At 34.3% G+C, this 22,429-nt stretch overlaps 1 protein-coding gene across 5 annotated transcripts in view; it reads left to right on the plus strand.

Annotated features, from left to right (window-relative positions):
• Nucleotides 1–22,429, plus strand: part of LOC138315707 (b(0,+)-type amino acid transporter 1-like) — a 96,214-nt gene that overhangs the window by 48,348 nt on the left and 25,437 nt on the right. The window contains exons 1-2 of one of the 5 annotated variants that reach the window (XM_069256930.1): nucleotides 11,353–11,724; nucleotides 15,568–15,684. In XM_069256930.1, the coding sequence (XP_069113031.1) occupies nucleotides 15,627–15,684 (58 nt within the window). In that variant the 5' untranslated portion in view covers nucleotides 11,353–11,724; nucleotides 15,568–15,626. Of the gene's footprint in view, nucleotides 1–11,352; nucleotides 11,725–13,776; nucleotides 13,908–15,038; nucleotides 15,244–15,567; nucleotides 15,685–20,012; nucleotides 20,155–22,429 lie in introns of those variants that run through there. The other 4 variants (XM_069256933.1, XM_069256931.1, XM_069256932.1 and 1 more) reach the window with 4 other exon arrangements.

Genomic DNA, 22,429 nt, shown 5'->3' on the forward strand with positions numbered 1-22,429 from the left:
TCTGAATTCATAGATTTGATGGAAGCAAATACTCTTCATAGATTATGAATTTCATGGCCCTGGGATTTCAGATTTTCCCTTTGGGAAGGGGTAAAATCTATTATAGTTTATATTGAAAAAACACATTTATGAGCATTATTTGCTCAATTTTCATAGGAAATGAGTCAAACTCCAATTAGCCTGAGATATAGCATTTTAACATATCTATATTGGTCCTTGCTGACCCCCAGGGACCAGAGGGGCGGGGCCAAGCCGGGTCAAATTTTATCATGTCTAAAATTTCGAAAATTCCGTATCCGAACTTAGGTGACAGTGTTCAAAGGCCCATCAGGCCTCTTGTTAAAAGCTTTAAAGGGCCACTACCTTTCCGGAACGGCTTTTGATTTTTAAAATGGGAAGGTAAAACGAGATCGATAATTTTGTAGAGTCACAAAAGTTATTAACTTACCGTTAATACTACGTTTATCATCACCTTCTGAACAATTTGATTGATATAAATAAAACGCTAATTTTCATAATGCAGGTCGTCTTATGTTTCCCGCCGTCATGCTAAATACCGGGCGGTAGTGGACTATCACTGCGCCAAACGGCAAAACAACGGAATGTCTTTCCACTGTTATCATATACATGTATTACGCAGGAAATCTTGCATATGTTTGGTATTGTAACTTCAGCTTAGGCCATCTGATTTATTTCCTGCTGTTATTAATGTTTTTAAGAAACATTTATTTTTTGCTCCGGAAAGGTATTGGGCCTTTAATGAGAGACAAAATTTAATTGGAAATAATTTATTATTGGTTTTTTTGCACAGTGTTTCAGCTAAGATAAAACAGAAAATGTCTATAGGTTGGAATCACAGGGAGTATGTGTTTTAGCAGTAACACTGTTGGTATATTTAGCTTTGAACTAGATCATCTTGACTATCAGATCCTAGTTTGTACTTAGTTAAGTGTTACCTCCCTTCAACAACCTTACTCATGTGCCAATTTACTGCTAAACACTGATCAGGAAAAGGCTGTACATAGTTCATCAAGTCTGTTATTACAGGTAAGAGACAAAGTCTTAAAATTACAGTTGTTATTTAGTAAGACAAAATGTTTAAGTCTTAAAATTATAGTTCATACTTAGTAAGACAAAATTTGAAATAACTTTTTATCAGTTACACTGTAATAATATTTGTATAATAATTGTCTGTAACAAAAATGTCTATAGTATTGCTTTTATTAAAACGAATTACTGGATCAGATGTATATGAAAGTCTGCTGCTGGTTTGGCATTCAGGTATGTAATTATATGATGGTCTAGTGCCATCAATAACAGCTAATCCTGAGCTGTTACTATAATATACCATCAAGCTCAGAACTTGGAAGGATTTTTGGCTCTAAGTCTACAACATTTTATTTTGAGGAATGACATTGGCTTAATACCATGAAGGCTATAGAGGCTTTATATAAGGAAACCTGTAAAAACATCATTCACAATTGTACCTGATGTAGCATTCCTGGGGTTATTAATAGGATTTCCCTTTACAAGGGTTCAATGTTCTGTATTTCTTCTGAACAATGTATCGACTTAAACAGATGTCGGGGGTTGCATTGACTGAGTACTATAAGTGATACATAGGTATTTACATTGTATAGAGTAATAACCTACCACTGGCCCTGCTCGGGACCTTTACGAGTTCAAAACCAGGACAAAACAAATACTACTACTGAGAGAACTCTGGTCAGACTGGCTTTTCTTTGGGTACTATGGCTTCCTTTTGATTCCTTAACCTGGTGTATTCAACAAAGATTTTTTTAGAAGAGGAAAAGATTATGGTGTTCCTCTTTTCGTTGTGTATTTCAAGGATTATACATGTGTAAGAAGTGACTGATGCTTGTGTGAAATGCTAAATAGACACAACTTTTTCATTAGTAACTTTGTATTTCCTAATATATAAGATATGGTTTTCGGACTGATACTTTGAAGGCCAGGAAAATGTCTTCCAAAATGGAAGATTTTCGGAATCAATCCCTAAAGTCTGTTTTAGTCCTAGGAGTGTTTCTACCAAAATGATATTCGGGATCAATCCCAAAAATCTGTCTTGGTCCTATAATGAGTGTCCCAAAGTAATTTTTGGAATCGATCTCAAAAATGTTTCAAAGTCTTAAAATTGATTAAGATAAATCAAGTAAATAAATTGAATTTTTTTGTGTCTCAAGCCATCCTCGGTTGTTGTTTAATTGTAAGGAGCAATACAGTACATTTTATAGTAGAACTGAATCAAAAATCTTACCCAGGATTCCATAATATACAAAATAATTTGATATTCTATTATGTATCGGTAGGTTATTTAATATACATCTTTGTTAATTTTACACAAATTTTGGAATCCTGATGTGTGGTAGATATTCCATATAGAATAAACTAAACCAAATTAATTTGAGAAAAGAAATAAAAAACAAACAAATACACACTACATTCCAAAAGTAGTAATTATCCCCCGCCCAATAAAGTTGGCAGGGGATATACAAATGGGTTCCGTCCGTCCTTCCTTCCGTCCATCTGTCCGTCCGTCCGTACGAATGGTTTCCGGAGCATAACTCTAAAACCAGTAGAGATATTTCCACGAAACCACACATTAGTCTTATGGTCTAGTAGTGCCTTTTGCTATTTTTAGGTTTTCATTTTTTGCATTTTTTCCGTAACCATGGAAACATTGCTAAAAATATCATGGTAAATGGTAGGTAAATGTTACTTTGCAAAACTCCACCCATCTTTGTGTATATAGTCTAATATAAATGTCAAGGCTGTATACCTGATTCAACAATTGCAGCCCCGCTCTACTTGAATCATACTCCATCTTTCTTTAGCTCAACTTCCTTTTTCCTGTTTTTTTTTTCATACACATAAGTCTCCACAATCAAGCTTACTTCAGTTTTGATATCTCCATTGGCGGGGGATCTGAATGACTATGTCCTTGTTTTATTAACTGAATACGCCCTTGGAGATTTCAGGACAAATTTCTTTTAAAGATGCTCCACCGCCGACAAATATTATTTTTTCACTATCAAAAACAGGAGCAGACGATTTAGTATTTTTCTTCAGTTACAAAAACTACTTACTTTTCACCATTATCATGCACCATTGATAAGTTTGAGCGTCTAATTCTACGTCAAGTTAAAAATATGTAAAATAATCAATTGCATCCCAAAAAAATTCCGACGCACTATATCACATATAGATGAAGTACTGATTGCGCATGCACAAAAGGCAAAATGAAAATACATATATTATTTTTTGTGTTAATTAGACATAAATACACACGATTGAACACCAATAATTGTTCATGTAATGAATATCATTTATGCTCTGTCGGCGGTGGAGCATCTTTAAAAAAGCATATCATGTTATGTAAGTGTTTTAATCATTAATGTTATTTCCTTAATTTTGTCAGCACTGCATAAAATTACAGGTATTAAGATATAAAAAGTTAAATAAATTAAAAACAAATATTTTGCATACTGAACAAATGAATATAAAACCAACTATCTATCTACCGGTGTATGTATTTCTTTAATGTGAAGTTTGAATAGAGTAAAAACAAAGGCTTGAAATGAGAAATCCTTTCTTAACCTATATAGTGTGTATAATGTATATGCAACAGTAAATACAAACTTAAATACAATGAATTCCTATTTCCTGATTGATATCAATTCAAATTCAATTTTATCATACAAAGACTGATTTATTTTTAAAATATTTATATTTGTAGAAGTTTGTTTAATCGGTTTTGATATCACAGAGAAATTGGATTAGGTTTTTTGTAATCTATAATCATTACTGAAGATGTTTATGTTATAGCTATCAATTGACAATGATGAAGAGAGTAGTAAATTTTGATTTACACATTTAACATGCCATTAACTTAAGTATATAACAAATGCCAATTAATGTAATATAATGTCTCGGGACATGAGAAAGTTTTTATACATTTTCAACATTAAATAAAAAAAATATTACCTCCAATTTCTATGAATTATATTAATTACACCCATATGATATTCTTATGGATTGCTACCTAAAAAAAACAATATTTGTGACTTAAAATTATAATCTATTTGTTTCTCTCTTATGTGATAATCATTTGATGAAGTAAGGTGTCTGCAAATCAAAGTTGAATTTCTTGTTTACATTTGCTTTACAAGCAGATGAATACAAGATGTTTACAGCCATCGCCTAATTTCTTAGATGGTCATTCACAGCTGTTAAAAACATGGAACTTATAGAGAGATGGCAAAGAAAAATTACAAGAGTAAACCAAAACAACATCCAGTGAAAAAAAGATTACATAAATATGATAGGTCAAAACCACTTCATAATAGATAACATTACACAAAACAAAATCATAGAAAGGCGATCTAGATTATAGACCATGCTAAAATATATTGAAAAGTATACGGGATTTTACCCAGTACATATTGCCATCATCTGTATAATCAAGGTAACCAATAGTTACAATAAAAATTCTGGAAATGCTTAAAATGTGAGGCTGTGAGTTTTAAGTAGCAATTATGTGTAGAGGTACGTTATCAGATATCGGCTTTGGTGCCATATGTTTATAAGTTTATGTTGACATTGTGGTTAATTAGCACTAACCTTGGAGTAGACGAAAATAATAGCCAATTACAGAAGCAGATGGATCAAATATGATTGAGATATGCAACTAGCAAAATATTTAAGATTTAATATAATTGATGTAAGAAACCATTTAAATGGCAGAATGCCTGACATATTGTGTATTGGAACACCTCTATGACATCTGTGTGAGGTTTTGGTCCACCAGGTTCCCACTGGCTGCAATGGAATATAAGCTTTTGCCAGGAATCAGGAAATGTTTCATGTCATCTCAAATTCTTTCTTTGAATAGTGGATGTCAATCATTAGCATTGTTTACAATACTTGAAGGAGAGAGCAGGGGAGGTTTGTTTGGGTTGGCCAGGTTACTGTATAACACAGCTGCTGTATATTAGAGGCCAACTATAAATGACGGCAGTCTTTTTCTAACAGGTGAGAAAAAAATTTGTGAAGGAATAAATCTGTCATTCTCAATAAAGGTTAAACATAACAATGTTTTTAAGTGTACAGAGTATTTACCTCTAATTACCAATCTGCACACTAAGCTTAGCTATGAATGAAAGAATGTCTGGCACGGAAAATATGTTCTACACAAATAACATAACTAAGGCAACATTGCAAGGTTGCTTTGCCTCCTCCATTTGTAATGACCTTGAGTGACGTTATAGTTTAAATACATTTATATTCTGTTGAAACTGTTAAAGATGTATCTAACAAAATCCTAACATGTCATGTAATTTTTGTCTAATCTATCCCTGATCTGTCTAACTTTGTACCTATGAGTGGCTGTGAGAAGGAATAAGAATGATGGATGGTAGTTGATCTCTCTGGTGCATTGATTTCTTAGGCAGACTCCTACGCAACTGTTTTTTTCAGATTTTCTGGTGGAGTATAAGCCAGACCAGCAGGAAGATACCTAAATATGGCTAATTTGTTATACTTACTTACTTCTTCATCCCAAAAGCCTCTCTCATTTTCATACCAAATAGGCTCAAAAGATAATACATAACAATGATGTTTTGTTATTCTGAGTTTGCGTGTCAGACAGCATTTTCTATGTAACTTGCTGCCTCCATTATGCTAAATTTAGTATGAAATATTGTAGGAAGTATTTCTAATGTCAGCATTGCATTGGCAACATACACAGGAGAAAGCAAGTAATGATTTCACACATGCTATATATATATACTACTAAAAAAAACTCAGTACTCAAGAGATTTGGGGACACATTAATGCTAGCCATTCACCTCTGTTTTGCAATTTTGAAACCCAAGTGAGACGATTTCCAGGTACTGAATTAGGTATATGTAAGTGGTTTTTATCCAGGTACTGAGTGAGGTATATGTTAGTGGTTTTTCTCCAGGTATTGAGTGAGGTATTCGTTAGTGGTTTTTCTCCAGGTACTGAGTGATGTATAAGTTAGTGGTTTTTTTCTCCAGGTACTGAGTGATGTATAAGTTAGTGGTTTTTTCTCCAGGTACTGGTTGAGGTATAAGTAAGTGGTTTTTCACCAGGTACTGAGTGAGGTATAAGTTAGTGGTTTTTCTCCAGGTACTGAGTGAGGTATATGTTAGTGGTTTTTCTCCAGGTACTGAGTGAGGTATATGTTAGTGGTTTTTCTCCAGGTACTGAGTGAGGTATATGTTAGTGGTTTTTCTCCAGGTACTGAGTGAGGTATATGTTAGTGGTTTTTCTCCAGGTACTGAGTGAGGTATATGTTAGTGGTTTTTCTCCAGGTACTGAGTGAGGTATATGTTAGTGGTTTTTCTCCAGGTACTGAGTGAGGTATATGTTAGTGGTTTTTCTCCAGGTACTGAGTGAGGTATATGTTAGTGGTTTTTCTCCAGGTACTGAGTGAGGTATACGTTAGTGGTTTTTCTCCAGGTACTGAGTGAGGTATACGTTAGTGGTTTTTCTCCAGGTACTGAGTGGGGAATATGTTAGTGGTTTTTCTCCAGGTACTGAGTGAGGTATACGTTAGTGGTTTTTCTCCAGGTAATGAGTCAGGTATAAGTTAGTGGTTTTTCTCAAGGTACTGAGTGAGGTTTACGTTAATGGTTTTTCTCCAGGTACTGAGTGAGGTATACGTTAGTGGTTTTTCTCCAGGTACTGAGTGGGGAATATGTTAGTGGTTTTTCTCCAGGTACTGAGTGAGGTATATGTTAGTGGGTTTTTTCCAGGTACTGAGTGAGGTTTGCGTTAATGGTTTTTCTCAAGGTACTGAGTGAGGTATATGTTAGTGGTTTTTCTCCAGGTACTGAGTGAGGTATATGTTAGTGGTTTTTCTCCAGGTACTGAGTGAGGTATATGTTAGTGGGTTTTTTCCAGGTACTGAGTGAGGTATACGTTAATGGTTTTTCTCAAGGTACTGAGTGAGGTATATGTTAGTGGTTTTTCTCCAGGTAATGAGTGAGGTATACGTTAGTGGTTTTTCTCCAGGTACTGAGTGAGGTATATGTTAGTGGGTTTTTTCCAGGTACTGAGTGAGGTATACGTTAGTGGTTTTTCTCCAGGTACTGAGTGAGGTATATGTTAGTGGTTTTTCTCCAGGTACTGAGTGAGGTTTACGTTAGTGGTTTTCCTCCAGGTAATGAGTGAGGTATACGTTAGTGGTTTTTCTCCAGGTACTGAGTGGGGAATATGTTAGTGGTTTTTCTCTAGGTACTGAGTGAGGTATACGTGAGTGGTTTTTCTCCAGGTACTGAGTGAGGTATATGTTAGTGGTTTTTCTCCAGGTACTGAGTGAGGTATACGTTAGTGGTTTTTCTCCAGGTACTGAGTGAGGTATATGTTAGTGGTTTTTCTCCAGGTACTGAGTGAGGTATACGTTAGTGGTTTTTCTCCAGGTACTGAGTGAGGTATACGTTAGTGGTTTTTCTCCAGCCAGGTACTGAGTGAGGTATATGTTAGTGGTTTTCCTCCAGGTAATGAGTGAGGTATACGTTAGTGGTTTTTCTCCAGGTACTGAGTGGGGAATATGTTAGTGGTTTTTCTCTAGGTACTGAGTGAGGTATATGTTAGTGGTTTTCCTCCAGGTAATGAGTGAGGTATACGTTAGTGGTTTTTCTCCAGGTACTGAGTGGGGAATATGTTAGTGGTTTTTCTCCAGGTAATGAGTGAGGTATATGTTAGTAGTTTTTCTCAAGGTACTGAGTGAGGTATACGTTGGTGGTTTTTCTCTAGGTACTGAGTGAGGAATATGTTAGTGATTTTTCTCCAGGTACTGAGTGAAGTATACGTTAGTGGTTTTTCTCCAGGTACTCCTGATGTCCTCCACCTCCGATACCTAGCACATCCTTACTTAGTAAATGTATATTTGCTGTCCAAGGATGTAAAACAAAATTTACCCAATGGTAGTTTAGCTCACTATATATACCATGTACTATGTGTTATAGAGTGCCTGTACTTTTCACATCTTTATTTTTAGAATATAAATGTAATAGAACACAAATTAAAAGTTTATGAATATTAAAACAAATTATTGAATACATATTATTTTTTTATGATACAAATGCAACATAACGAATACAAATGTTGAAATGTGGAAATATGTTGCATTTGGAATAATTACATATAAATGAAAGGTATACAATATAATATGTAAATGACACATTGAATATGTGTGTAAAAGGAGCCGGCTGGTGTGGCTTGTACATAGTGTTAAATACGGTCTCTGTCACTCAGCTGACGGAGCATGCTTCTTTGGCTCAGTCAGTAGAGCCATAGTTTTCCACGCTGGAGACCCAGGTTTGATTTCTGGTCGGGGCACTCAACAGGAATCATATGTGTATTTTCCCTATTCTTCTACACATGTATTCAGTTTTTGAATAATGCAACGTTTGACATGATAAAGTAATATATGTACAATGCAATAATTCTTCATTAGTATTTACAATTGACATAAAAACAATGATATATAGGACAATATGTTTAGGAGAGCACTATTGCTACAATGCCTCCTGAAAAGATCTTTGGTATCAGTTGACACAGAGACAAAACAGTAACATATTCTTTTCAAAAGTATTGATTTCCCCTTAGCATCTTTTTACAAAACTCAATAAACTAAAAAATGTATGTTCAATTCAAATACAATACACTATTGAAAGGCATTGATCCATTGTAAATACGTGGTTAACAGTATTCAATAGAGCTGCCAATCAGATACCAGTACTGTTGTATATATACTGTATGATATACCGTAGTATTCTGTTCATTTGGAACTTTCGCCAAATATTTTGAAGCAAGTGGACATTATTATTTATCTCTTACAGATTCTGTATTTATCTCTCACAGATTCTGATTCAGATACTGAGCTATGCTATTGCAAGGTGATCGTTATTTACAAGGTAGGCATCATCAACAATTAGCAAAACCAATTACAATTGTATTGACAATTTTTACTAAATAATCACTTAATCATCTGTGTACAGCTATAAATTTTAACCTTGAAATATCTTGCCCATTATAACCCACACATCGATACTTTTGGTTGCTATATCAATAACCTACACTAATATATCCGCAGATTTGACCTACATATAGGATAACCCATTCTTTCATCTTAATTAGTTAATAATTATGATTTATCCCCAATATCTTTCTAAAACATTTACCTATATATCCACTACTAAGAATAATTTTAATCCATAGTCTTGACCTAATATCTAAATTTACAGTAACAAAACTGACCCATATATCCACAGCCTTGACCTTTATACTGCAACATTGACCCATTGATACACAGTCTTGACCTACGTATATATTAGCAATGCAATAAAAATGTTTATATACTGTTTATACAGCCTTGACCTAAATATATCCTAACAGTGACCTATATTTGCTAACCATTCAGATTACATATTTACGTTTTTATGTAACCTCACCAAACACTGAGCATTGTTCAGTGCATGATCTACCATTCGCTTATTTTTTACAGCATTGTCATTGTGACATCATAATTGACATGTCTGCAATCACGAAAGATAGCTGTTGAAATGGCTGTTCCATCCTTGAGGATAATGAATTGTTTATTCATTATAGATACAAATATTTTGTCATTTTATTGTTTAACTGTTATTAAGTATAGAACTAAACTTGTAAACTATCGAAAGCCTTTATGTCAACAATCAAAGGTACTTTTCACTTAATTTTAATGTCGGAGTAATGTGTTTAGTTTGAAGTTGGTTAGGACCAAGAAAAAAATAATTCTTCAAATTACCTGTATGTATTAAGATTATGTAACTGTAATAAACATGTTTTACGAGTGTACATGTATCTACAGCTGTGACACCTAGCTATCAGTACATGTGTAGCATTGTTATCCTGCCTATTGAAATAATTTATTGGGAATATAACGAAGAGGCTATCATGAAATTCTTTGTAATCTTCACATTATCATGCTTTCTTAGTGCTATTTATAAATGTTTGTATAGATTTCTTTTTTTTATGAGCCAATCATCAACTGTTTTACTGGATCAGCTGGTGTATTATCTGTCGCTATTTAGCTGTTATCTCACGAATGGTTTATATATATATCATTATAAAATTGGCCAGACTGTAGAATAAGATTCACTACAGTATGTATTGATCCTCTCGTCTGCGTAATATTGAACAAATATGCTGGAATACAAAAGACTGGTACCTGTAAACTTGATCACCTTCTGACGTAGATAGCCATACACTAGGTACCTATGTACCAGTGACAGCCACAACCATGGTGCTACTAAACTGAGATAGGCCCATTATGATTCGGTGTAAAGAGAGATTTTTAAATACAAGAAAAGACTTTATTCTAATCTTTTCAATAGATAAGTTTACTTTATATGGTAAATTGTAGGCCATATTATTGTAAATGACTTTGGAACAGTACCTGTTACATTACTTTCAGCATAATCTTTTTAAATTGCTATACGTTGTCTTAATTGGTGCAGATAGGCAATAGCACCAACCTAACCCCTATTTGGCAGTAATCTATATAGGAACCTTACCTCCCGCTTTTGCAGAGTTATGCAAAATGATTTAACAGCAACTTTTCCTAAACAACTGGACAGATTTCAATCAAACTTGGTGGCAATATTCCTTATACAGTAAAGATGTGCGAAATTTTATTTACTGGTTTTTCTAATTTTCTATTTTTCCATTTCGTTACATGTATTTGTCTATGTAAAATTAAAACTTAAGAAAAAATTTAAAACCTTAAGAAAAATATGGGTATCTTTGGTATCAAATAATACATGAAAAGACAATCTGTATATACCCTTATACAACTGACCTTGTCAAGTCCAATAGCCCTTAACATATTTTGATTTCTTCAGATAGCGAGAGAAAAAACAAACAGGATATAATGGTTTCAAACACTAAATAAACTCAAATTGTACACTATTATAATGCTGATCGATTGGAGTATAAAGGAGTTGCAAGGCTGGGGAGCAAATATTTATATGGAGCTCAGTTTACTTCAGCCGTAGTTATTCCATTGATGTTTCTGGACTCCATAAACACAAAGGCTATACGCGGTATTGTGTATTAACATGTCAATGATAAACTTAAGGAATTCAAACTTCACCAATATCACATAACTTCATTTCTGGAAAATATAAACTAAAAATCATATATAGTTTTAATTTGTCGCTGTCTTTTTTATTAATCATTCCGACTGCTGTGTAATAGGGTATATGAGCCAAAGAACCTTGGTGCCATATAATGTCACAGTAAGGTACATGTGATACACATATGTGATCCAAAGTTTGATATGTGATTGTCCTTACGTTACCAGGCAGACAATGACAGGTGTAGCCAGACGTTTTAACCTGCTAACCAACTTATAAAACGATCACTACACACCAATCAGCACTTTATCCTGATTTAAAGTCATTCAAACTGTGTGAAAACAGGGTTTTGGTTTAATCCATAGATCCTGGCCATTGAAGGACATGTGGACAAGGCATGGACACTAAGTTCTCTATAGGTTTAGCTTGGGATTGGTAGGTCCTTGCAGGAACTGTAGTTAACGTCCGTAATCTGCTTAAATCTGACTACTACATGGATATTACAGGTGACTGACATATATGGGACAGACATGGATTTAACATTCCATTAAGTTATGTAAGTATATTATGATTTGATTCTAAATTGCTCAGCTTTTGTCTAATCTTTGTATTATAATTGTAATAAATCTCTATTGCTCCATGTGATTTTCTATAAGTAGCTTAACCCTGACTCAATGCTGGGCCAACAGTATCATACATTTTTTCATATTCTATGTAACATTCATAGTCAGTAACTTATATTGTGTTCTAATCCTTTGATCGATCAGAAACTATATTTTGTATCCGATAAAACATATATAAAATGGATTCATAAAGCAGTATGTTTGAAACATGTTTAATAAAAATATCTTATACACTTGAACGTTTGATAATAACTCTGTAAAGTATTTAACCCTTATATCTGAAATTCTATAGAAGCAAATCTGTTGTGTAAAGTATCAATGACCACATTAGTTGTCTCCTACTATCATGTAGTGGGATACAGGAGGTCCACATTAGTTGTCTCCTACCATCATGTAGTGGGATACAGGAGGTCCACATTAGATGTCTCCTACCATCATGTAGTGGGATACAGGAGGTCCACATTAGTTGTCTCCTACCATCATGTAGTGGGATACAGGAGGTCCACATTAGTTGTCTCCTACCATCATGTAGTGGGATACAGGATGTCCACATTAGTTGTCTCCTACCATCATGTAGTGGGATACAGGATGTCCACATTAGTTGTCTCCTACCATCATGTAGTGGGATACAGGATGTCCACATTAGTTGTCTCCTACCATCATGTAGTGGGATACAGGATGTCCACATTAGTTGTCTCCTTGAATCATTTAGTGGGATACAGGATGTCCACATTAGTTGTCTCCTACCATCATGTAGTGGGATACAGGATGTCCACATTAGTTGTCTCCTACCATCATGTAGTGGGATACAGGATGTCCACATTAGTTGTCTCCTACCATCATGTAGTGGGATACAGGATGTCCACATTAGTTGTCTAGTTGAATTTTTAGTCTTTAAAATATTTTGTTGTGCAATGTTAGGGTATAATAGTGTTTCTGTTGTATTATTGAAAATGACTGTTCATTGACAGATATATGTAAATCTGGTCACTCTGTCCTACCAATGCTTTCCTATCCATTATATTATTATCCTAATAGACCTGTATACCAGGTAATCCTTTATAGTAGTACACAAGTACTAAAACATTTTAATTTTCATTTAAAATTAAGATAAATTAATTAAATTTTAGCACGTAATTTGATTATAAAGTTGTTATACACTAATGCCTTTATACAGTTTTTGTGAATTATTTCCGCAGATAAATAGGTGTATTGGGCTATTAATTAATTGAATCATACAGGTGACGTCTATACACTTGTCACCTAACAAACAGCTATAGATTAGCATTATATGCCTGGCCAGAGAAATACAATTTGGTTGTCCTTATCCATAGTCATAGAAGGTTTCCACATCTAATCGTGCTGGGACACCTTGACTTAATGGTAAGTTTATCCCTGTAGCTAGCCAGAGCCTCAGGAAGGGGTCCTGTCACACGGTGTCCCTCGATCAGTGATTGATCAGTAATTATTCTGCCAATCAGTTGTAAGTTAGTAGGTCATTATTGTATATCTAAATGATATGTACCACTGCCCAGGTTCTATTGATATTTAAATTTCTTTTTGTAGTAGTAGTCTTTGGAATGCCCCCTGATTGTGTAGAATACAGTGTACATTTTTTTTGTTTTACAGTTAGCAAAGCATCCATTAACATTAATCCTAAAATCTGTTATAAAAGACATCACTTCATTCATTAAATTATAAAACCCGATTAGCACCATTACAAAATCCGATTGTAATTGCTTGGTTTTAAGCCATAACTTTTAACCCTAGCATGAGACGAGCTTTATTTTTTACTGTTGCTTCCACACGGTATATTAATATAGCTATCCTTTAAAGCTTTAATAATAAATTTATAGGTCTTAGATACTCTAAACCTTTCTTTGAGCTTTACAGCTCTTTTATAGAAAAAATCTTGTCTATTTACTTGCCTCACTTGCATGAGAGAGAGCATACTGGTCAGAATCATTCTGAGCTCAATTACTTACTTCTGTCTCAAAGGGGCAAGGGCACCTGTCTATAACAGGCAGATGAAACAGTTGGAGACCTGGAAAAGTTTATTACAGGGATCTGTCTTAAATGGAAAGGCTCATCATGATTTTATAATAATCAACCTACGGTATGTATAAAGGACACACTGTTCTGTACTTATCTAGAGGTTATATTAAATCCATTGCAGGAAACCAGGCGACTCTACTCAAATGATAGTATCAAGTGATTACAATGATGATTTATATTTAAATAATCTTATTCAACTTTACTATACTTTGTAATCCTACCACCCAGAGTGAGAAAAAGATTAATCATCTATTGCTTGTCAGTGTGAGAACCTGAATTTTAAGATTGGACTCTGTCAACAATAATCTAAAGTTTATGATAAAAATTACTGCTTTTGCTAGCACATCTGTTCCCAATATTGACACACTATTCATTATCAAATCCATATATAGTTCTGTATTACAGTATAGCTTTAATCACACAAAAACCACCAATGATACCTGTATTTCTACATATGTCACAAATTTACCTTTGAGATGACTCTAATAAAGTATTGTTACAGATTATGTAGAGGTAACCACATGATACTGTTTGATCAATACAGTGCATTTGATCCCAGCAACATGAGAACCAGTCATCTGACGAACATCTGAATATGATGTAATATGTATGGCTTCTATGTTGGTTCTTACTCTGTTCTGATACCAATAGGAAACATTGATGTTATGGCCCTTTATTTAGTTTTATACTGATATTTTGATATTTTGTCCAAATATGAAGTAGATGTGTTATTTTCCAGCTTTAATGTGCTTAAGTTGAGTGGCTAAGATCAAGCGATGCCTCTCAATTGTGTCAGCTTGTTATATATGGGGAATTGTCTTTGAGGAAAGGGAGTTTATTATTACTGTGAACCTCATTAACTCAACTATTCTTAAATTGAAGGGAAAAAGCTATAGTTTTATGTAAGAAGTTTAACCTAATCTATCTAATTAAAAGTAGCATGACACCAAATAATGCCTAATTAATCTAAGATTAATCACAAGTGTATGTAATACAGTATAATTAGAGTTCCTTATTTCAGGTAATTTAAATCTTACATAATCTTTACAAAGCAGTTTGTGGTAAATTTATGATGAGTGCAGTCCCTAGTGCTATCATGAATATTAATTGCATATATACCATGGGGAGACTGAAAGCAGAGAGTTGGTGGCTATTTTCGGTAGTGTAACGCCGACAGTATTGATGTTAGCTGCTGTGAAAGTGACGTACACAGATGTGGATACCAGAATACCACTAGGTAGGGTGTCTACACATGCACAGCTCTCAACCACAACAGCCAAAATCTGACAGTAGCTTTGTCAATAATAACGTTGAGAATTACCTGTCCCGTGTAAAGGACCCCTGGACTGAGGATATAGATTGTTGGGAGACCTACAGACAGCTTGTTCTGTTTTAAGGTTCGTGTTCAGAAATAACCTTGTGAATGGAGATTCAAAGGTTGATTCGCCTGAATATTCATGTGTTCCAAAGTGGAATATTTAGCATACACTTATGTTGTTAATCCAACCTATGAATGCTTATCCCACAGCTTAAAGCTATCCAAGTACCATGGTGGGTTAATTCATTTTAGATTTAATATACCAGTAACACGTGGGGCTGCTTGTACAGCTGCTCCGGCCAATAGGCCGCTGATCCTAAAACTGGCCAATCAAAACTGGCTGTTTTTGTACTGGATACTGTACCTACCTGCACCTTGCATTCATTGCATAATTTAATTTCAGGACTTGAGGCTGAGCACAACTTTCAGAGCAGAACTAAAACCTTGGGGATAATCAGCGATATGGTGAACTACAAGGGGGATAATGGACAATACTTACTTAACTACAAACAGAGTGCAGGTGAGTGGCCAATCTTATACAAGTTGGTAAGGATTTATACAGGTAAAACCTGGTAAGATTTATATGTATATTCTTATGTGCAGATATTGTAAACCAATTATTTTAGTGAGAGATTCAGTTTCATGTCTGGCATCAGTGACAATCTAAAATCTTACTGTAGTTATGTTTAAAATTATTTTAAATTCATTAATTTTCATGAAGCTTAGTTGCTCTTAGCATGTACATAATAACGTAATGATGATCAGATATACCAGTACATGTTTACATAGTGCTGGTTTATTGAGTGTCAATGTACAAGTCATGGACATAGGGATAGATTATGTAAGAGAAATGATATAATCTCTCTCTCTCCCCAAACTATAATTTGAATACATTAATGTATTTATAATTAAAAAAATCATGTTATAATATTCTAATTGAAACTTGTCTATTAGCATTAGAAATAAAAGGAGAAAATTAAAATTTAAGATACATTTATGTGTCATTTAATGTAAAGCCTGAATTAAATGTTATGGAAATTAAAGATAGAATTTCCTTCTTTCATAAGAACTTGTTAGTGAAAATTTAAGTCAATTATATACAAAACAAGGTTTATCAAAGGAATATCTAAATCTTAAAGTTTATGAAAATTAAGTAAAAATAGAAAAATGAAATGTTCATTATCTGTGTTTAACAAGCATACTCATTCATTTCTGAGATTTTTTTCCATGAAATGAAATATTACAATCTTCTTTATAACCTGGCACCCTGAAAGTTGTGGCTGAGGGGTTAAGGTGTATGACATTCTACCACTTTAGAGTTTTAAGGCTAGTTTATTGGACATTTTAAAACACATCCTTTTATATGCAACATGTGTTGTAAGTGTAGAGTGTATGATATCTATATGCCATTAGCTGTAGCGATTATCTTCCCGATCATCATGCATTCACAGAGATTTCTGAACCAGATATCTGGTGTTACTAGGAATAAGGGGAGGTAACACAAAACTTGGCACAACACTGCATAAAGGCTGTTAACATATCTTTCTGTGTAGATGAATGGCAGACCACCATTCAACCCTGACAAAGGTTTATTATGTTGCCGACCACATAATAATCAAATGTCTGCCACAATTATATACAAGTGTTTTTAATGTAGAAAAGTGAATACCCGTGTAGTCTTCATACAGAAAGAATCTCAATGAGATCATCATGTTTATATGCAGTATCTATGGAACTTTGGGTTTGTCCTTTTTGTCAGGTAACCACGGCAATAACTACTGTGAGTTAGTCTTTTTTGTAAGGTAACCAAGGCAATAGTTACTGTGAGTAAGTCTTTTGTGTTAGGTAACCAAGGCAATAGTTACTTTGAATTCTTCTTCTTCTTAAGGTAACCAAGGCAATAGCTACTGTGAGTTAGTGTTTTTTGTAAGGTAACCAATGATAACTGTGAGCTAGTCTTTTTTGGAAGGTAACCAAGGTAATAGTTACTGTGAATTAGTCTTCTTTGTAAGGTAACCAATGATATAACTACTGTGAGCTAGACTTTTTTTGTAAGGTTACCAATGATAACTGTGAGTTAGTCTTTTTTGTAAGGTAACCACGGCAATAGCTACTATGAGTTAGTGTTTTTTGTAAGGTAACCAATGATAACTATGAGTTAGTCTTTTTTGTAAGGTAACCAATCAATAGCTACTGTGAGTTAGTCTTCTTTATAAGGTAACCAAAGCAATAACTTCTGTCTGTCTGTTTCTTTTTTGTAAGGTAACCAAGGCAATAGCCACTGTCTGTATGTCCTTTTTGTAGGGAAACCAAGGCAATAGCTATTGTGATTTTGTCCTTTTTGTTAGGTAACCAAGACAATAGCTACTGTGAATTTTTGCTTTTTGTTAGGAGCTAAAGCTTTAGCTACTGAGAGTTTGTCCCTTTTGTAAGGTAACCAAGGCAATAGCTATTGTGATTTTGTCCTTTTTTTAAGATAACCAAGGCAATAGGATTGTGATATTGACTTTTTTGTAAGGTAACCAAGGCAATAGCTACTTTCTGTTTGTCCATTTGGAAGGTAAGCAAGGCAATAGCTACTGTGATTTTGTGTTTTTGGTGAGGAAACAATGTATTAGTTACTGTGAGTTTGTCCATTTTGTAAGTTAACTAAGGCAATAGCTACTCTCTGTTTGTCCTTTTTGTCAGGTAACAAAGGTAATTGCTACTGTGATTTAGTCCTATTTGTCAGGTAACCAAGGCAATAGCTACTGTGATTAAGTCCTTTTTGTCACATAACCAAGGCAATAGCTACTGCCTGTCCTTTTTATAAGGTAACCAAGGCAATAGCTACTATCTGTCCTTTTTATAAGATAACCAAGGCAATAGCTACTGTGATTTAGTCCTTTTTGTCAGGTAACCAAGGCAATAGCTACTGTCTGTCCTTTTTATAAGGTAACCAAGGCAATAGCTACTGTGATTTAGTCCTTTTTGTCAGGTAACCAATGCAATAGCTACTGTCTGTCCTTTTTGACAAGTAACCAAGGCAATAACTACTATCTGTCCTTTTTAAAAGGTAACCAAGGCAATAGCTACTGTGATTTAGTCCTTTTTATCAGGTAACCAAAGCAATAGCTACTGTCTGTCCTTTTTATAAGGTAACCAAGGCAATAGCTACTGTCTGTCCTTTTTATAAGGTAACTAAGGCAATAGCTACTGTGATTTAGTCCTTTTTGTCAGGTAACCAAGGCAATAGCTACTATCTGTCCTTTTTATAAGGTAACCAAGGCAATAGCTACTATCTGTCCTTTTTATAAGGTAACCAAGGCAATAGCTACTGTTATTTAGTCCTTTTTGTCAGGTAACCAAGGCAATAGTCCTTTTTGTCAGGTAACCAAGGCAATAGCTACTGTCTGTCCTTGTTATAAGGTAACCAAGGCAATTGCTACTGTGATTTAGTCCTTTTTGTCAGGTAACCAAGGCAATAGCTACTGTCTGTCCTTTTTATAAGGTAACCAAGGCAATAGCTACTATCTGTCCTTTTTATAAGGTAACCAAGGCAATAGCTACTATCTAGTCTTTTTATAAGGCAACAAAGAAACTTTGTGACAGGTAATCAATGAATTAGGTATTTCAAGTTTGTATTGGAAGTAGACATGTATTTTGTGGAATAGTTTAATAGTGAAGACAGTGCTGGTTAATTTATTTGTTTACTTTAAGTCCCCTTGAAGGCTTAACATTATCATTATTTGAAAACAAGGTGATTTATCTTCATGAATTATATATAGTAACCAAACATTACACATTATCTTGAAGTTGCAGTTTTTCTTCTGACATTGCTTACATCGTTATGCTTCCTTTTCTTCAATTTCAAAACTGCATAGTAACTGTCAAATCATTTTTTTTTACAAAATGTATATTAAATTTATCAATCAATGGTAAAACAAAATAGTGTATTTAATTGATATGTAGTTATTTAGATAAACTTGTATGAGTACAATAGTACATTGCCTCTGAGTTACAGTGATTGATAGGTTTAGGCCCAAAGGTTATCCTTGTGACAGCTAGGTTAGGCCTACGTGCAGTTCTTCAGGCTTCACTTTCCCCCAAACTGACCAAATGTTTATAGATGTCTGCCTATGACAGACAGTGAGTGAATGTGTAGAGAAATTTATCTGTTCAGCCAACATCAGGGATTCCATGTAGAAATCCCTCTTATCTCTGTCATTGACTCGGCTAGATTAGACTTCATCCTATATAAATGTTTCATGAGGGCACTTAAGTCCTTTTCCCCTGTGCTTGTTTGATTTAATTTGTAAATTGTTTTCTTCTGTATTTTAGCTTCTGACTCTCTATTTTAGCCCATTTGCAAATGAAGTTTTCAAATTTTCCCATTAAATATCTCAATTACTACTATACATTTCGTAAAGTCAAGCAAACAGTTTTATATATAATTTCCCTAATTGCAAACCTCCATTGTTTACTGTTCATTTTTCAACTGTTTTTTCATATCCATTTCTTGTTATATCTTGAAAATGATTTGTATCCGGGAACGTTATTAACTGATTGCTGTAATTCATTTTTGTTTTTAATTACATTTGCAGGTGTGTTTTGGCTTATTTATTTTATGTTGTGATATTCTACCTTTGTTTCCTGCATTTGATGTTATTTACTATTTTCTCTGTCCTATCAACATGAAAAGTTGTGGTTTTAAGTTAGAGATGCGTGTTAGATTTAAATCCTCTGAGAGTATGATCACACAACATTATCTGGTATGTTAGTGAGTCAATGTTTGTTCAGTCTGTGTTTAAACCTTACCCCTGTAATGCATGTTAGCTATTGCATGGACCAAGTGTTGGGAGGACAGTGGTTAGGTCTGCCATCCCTGACTGGTGACTTTGGTAGGGGTCAGGCCATCCTAATGTAAATGTGACTACTATGTCATCAGTTAGGGTCTATATATATATATCACTCCAGCCCTAATCTGCTCCAGCCAATACACAGCCAAGAGGTAGGTGATATATCCTTCATCATTAATTATTTCTTATCAGGAAAGGTATAATCGACTACAGGCAGTATTAATGGGGATATGTGTGAATTTATTTTAAACTTGTGTAAAACATTTCCTTTTACAAAAAAACTTTTATCAGCATTTCCTTTAAATATATTTTTAATTTTATAAGTTAATATGCAATGTCTAAACCGGATGCCCTTGGGACCAGTATATTTGGCCATTATAGCCAGATAATATACAGGTTTTAATCACTATAAATTAAGAAGGAAAATACCACATGATTATGCTGTAGTGGAGAGCTATCTGGATTAGACAAGGGTCGGTTTGGACAATTTCTATTGTAAATGTAGTAAAATTAGATTAATAAAAGTGGTTTTTTGTCACGTAAATATTTTCCTAAAAGTAAAATAGACTAACTCTTAGTGATGAAGGCATGAGAAACTTTTGTAATGCAAATGCCATGTCTGTAAACATTAAGGCTGAACAGTTTGATGAAGTTTGACTAGAAGAGATTTATCCTGGTGAAGTTATGAGGAACTGCAGTATCTGTAGATCATTGAGACTGGACAGCATGATGTAGTTTGACTAGAAGAGATTTATCCTGGTGAAGTTATGAGGAACTGCAGTATCTGTAGATCATTGAGACTGGACAGCATGATATAGTTTTACTAGAAGAGATTTATCCTGGTGAAGTTATGAGGAACTGCAGTATCTGTAGATCATTGAGACTGGACAGCATGATATAGTTTTACTAGAAGAGATTTATCCTGGTGAAGTTATGAGGAACTGCAGTATCTGTAGATCATTGAGACTGGACAGCATGATATAGTTTTACTAGAAGAGATTTATCCTGGTGAAGTTATGAGGAACTGCAGTATCTGTAGATCATTGAGACTGGACAGCATGATATAGTTTTACTAGAAGAGATTTATCCTGGTGAAGTTATGAGGAACTGCAGTATCTGTAGATCATTGAGACTGGACAGCATGATGTAGTTTTACTAGAAGAGATTTATCCTGGAGAGGACTGGACAGTTTGATGTGTGGGCCTGTGGTCCAATATAGCAACCAAAGATACCTGTTGTGAAGGCAGAACGTAAGTCAAGCTGTTGGAATGTTAAGTCTATCAAGACTTCTTTACAATAGTGTTACTTCAGTAAACCTTCTTACTGGGTAAATATAGAACGTTTCTTTCTAAAGCACTTACAGACTGAAACATCACCTACTATCCTCTGTAATAATACAGGGATAAAGGGATATATAAAAAGTGAACTTTTCACGTTAGGTTACCAAATGTTTGTGTTAAAACAATGTTTACAAAGGTACACACAATATGTATGTACTTACATTTTGTGTTGATCATGTCAAGAGGTCAGGCGTGTAAAGTTCAGCAAATACTTGCCAGTGCATTTGAATTAGATTATACTACCCTCACAGAAGCATACAATAATTGATTTTATTCTGTGAAATATAATGCAATTAATTTTTTTTGCAAAATACAAATTAATTGAAAATTTTGATAGATAAAAGCAAGCTTCATTTCAGAACAGTGTTGAGTATATCACAATTGACATTTTCAGGAATGAGTGACCTTTCTGCACCAGAAATAGTTGTATTATTGGTGTATTGGGGAGGATGTATGGTGTTGCCTGGTGTACAATCACTAGTATGAGAATAAGATGGTTAACTTAGGTAGGTCTGTTCTGTTAATTGGTGTTTTGGAGAAGGAAGATTTGCCTTCCTTGGTATATATATTAAGGTTAAGATGGTTTATATTGGTCAAGGTTTGTTTTTGTTGTGGTTTATGTATTATAACAGTATGTTCTCGTTTATTGACAGCTTTACGATACTAGGCGTTGTGTTGCTCTAAGACATTCCAAATGTTTTCTATATATGTTTAGAGTACTGTTTAATTAACAGATCATACATACAGTCCCTATCTACAAATTTCTTATATCAGTGGACATCATAAATGTTATTACTGAATTACCATCAGATGGAATATTATTACAGTTATTTCTATGCAGAGTGCTTTCAACTGGTAGTATTACATTAATCTGTTAAATGAAGCAAATTATTATAATGATGATCAAGCAAACTCGACTACCCAACACCACACTCATAATCAACTACAGGTGAGTATAGTAGTATTATTACTATTATATCAAAATCCAAGTTTATGTCACAATATTTACATTTTCACTGCAGTCCCACTATGTAACCTTACCAAGCACATATACCGGTAGACTATGAACTTCAATCGCTTACAATTG

Source organism: Argopecten irradians, chromosome 2 (genome assembly GCF_041381155.1).
Source record: "Argopecten irradians isolate NY chromosome 2, Ai_NY, whole genome shotgun sequence".
NCBI lineage: Eukaryota > Metazoa > Mollusca > Bivalvia > Pectinida > Pectinidae > Argopecten > Argopecten irradians.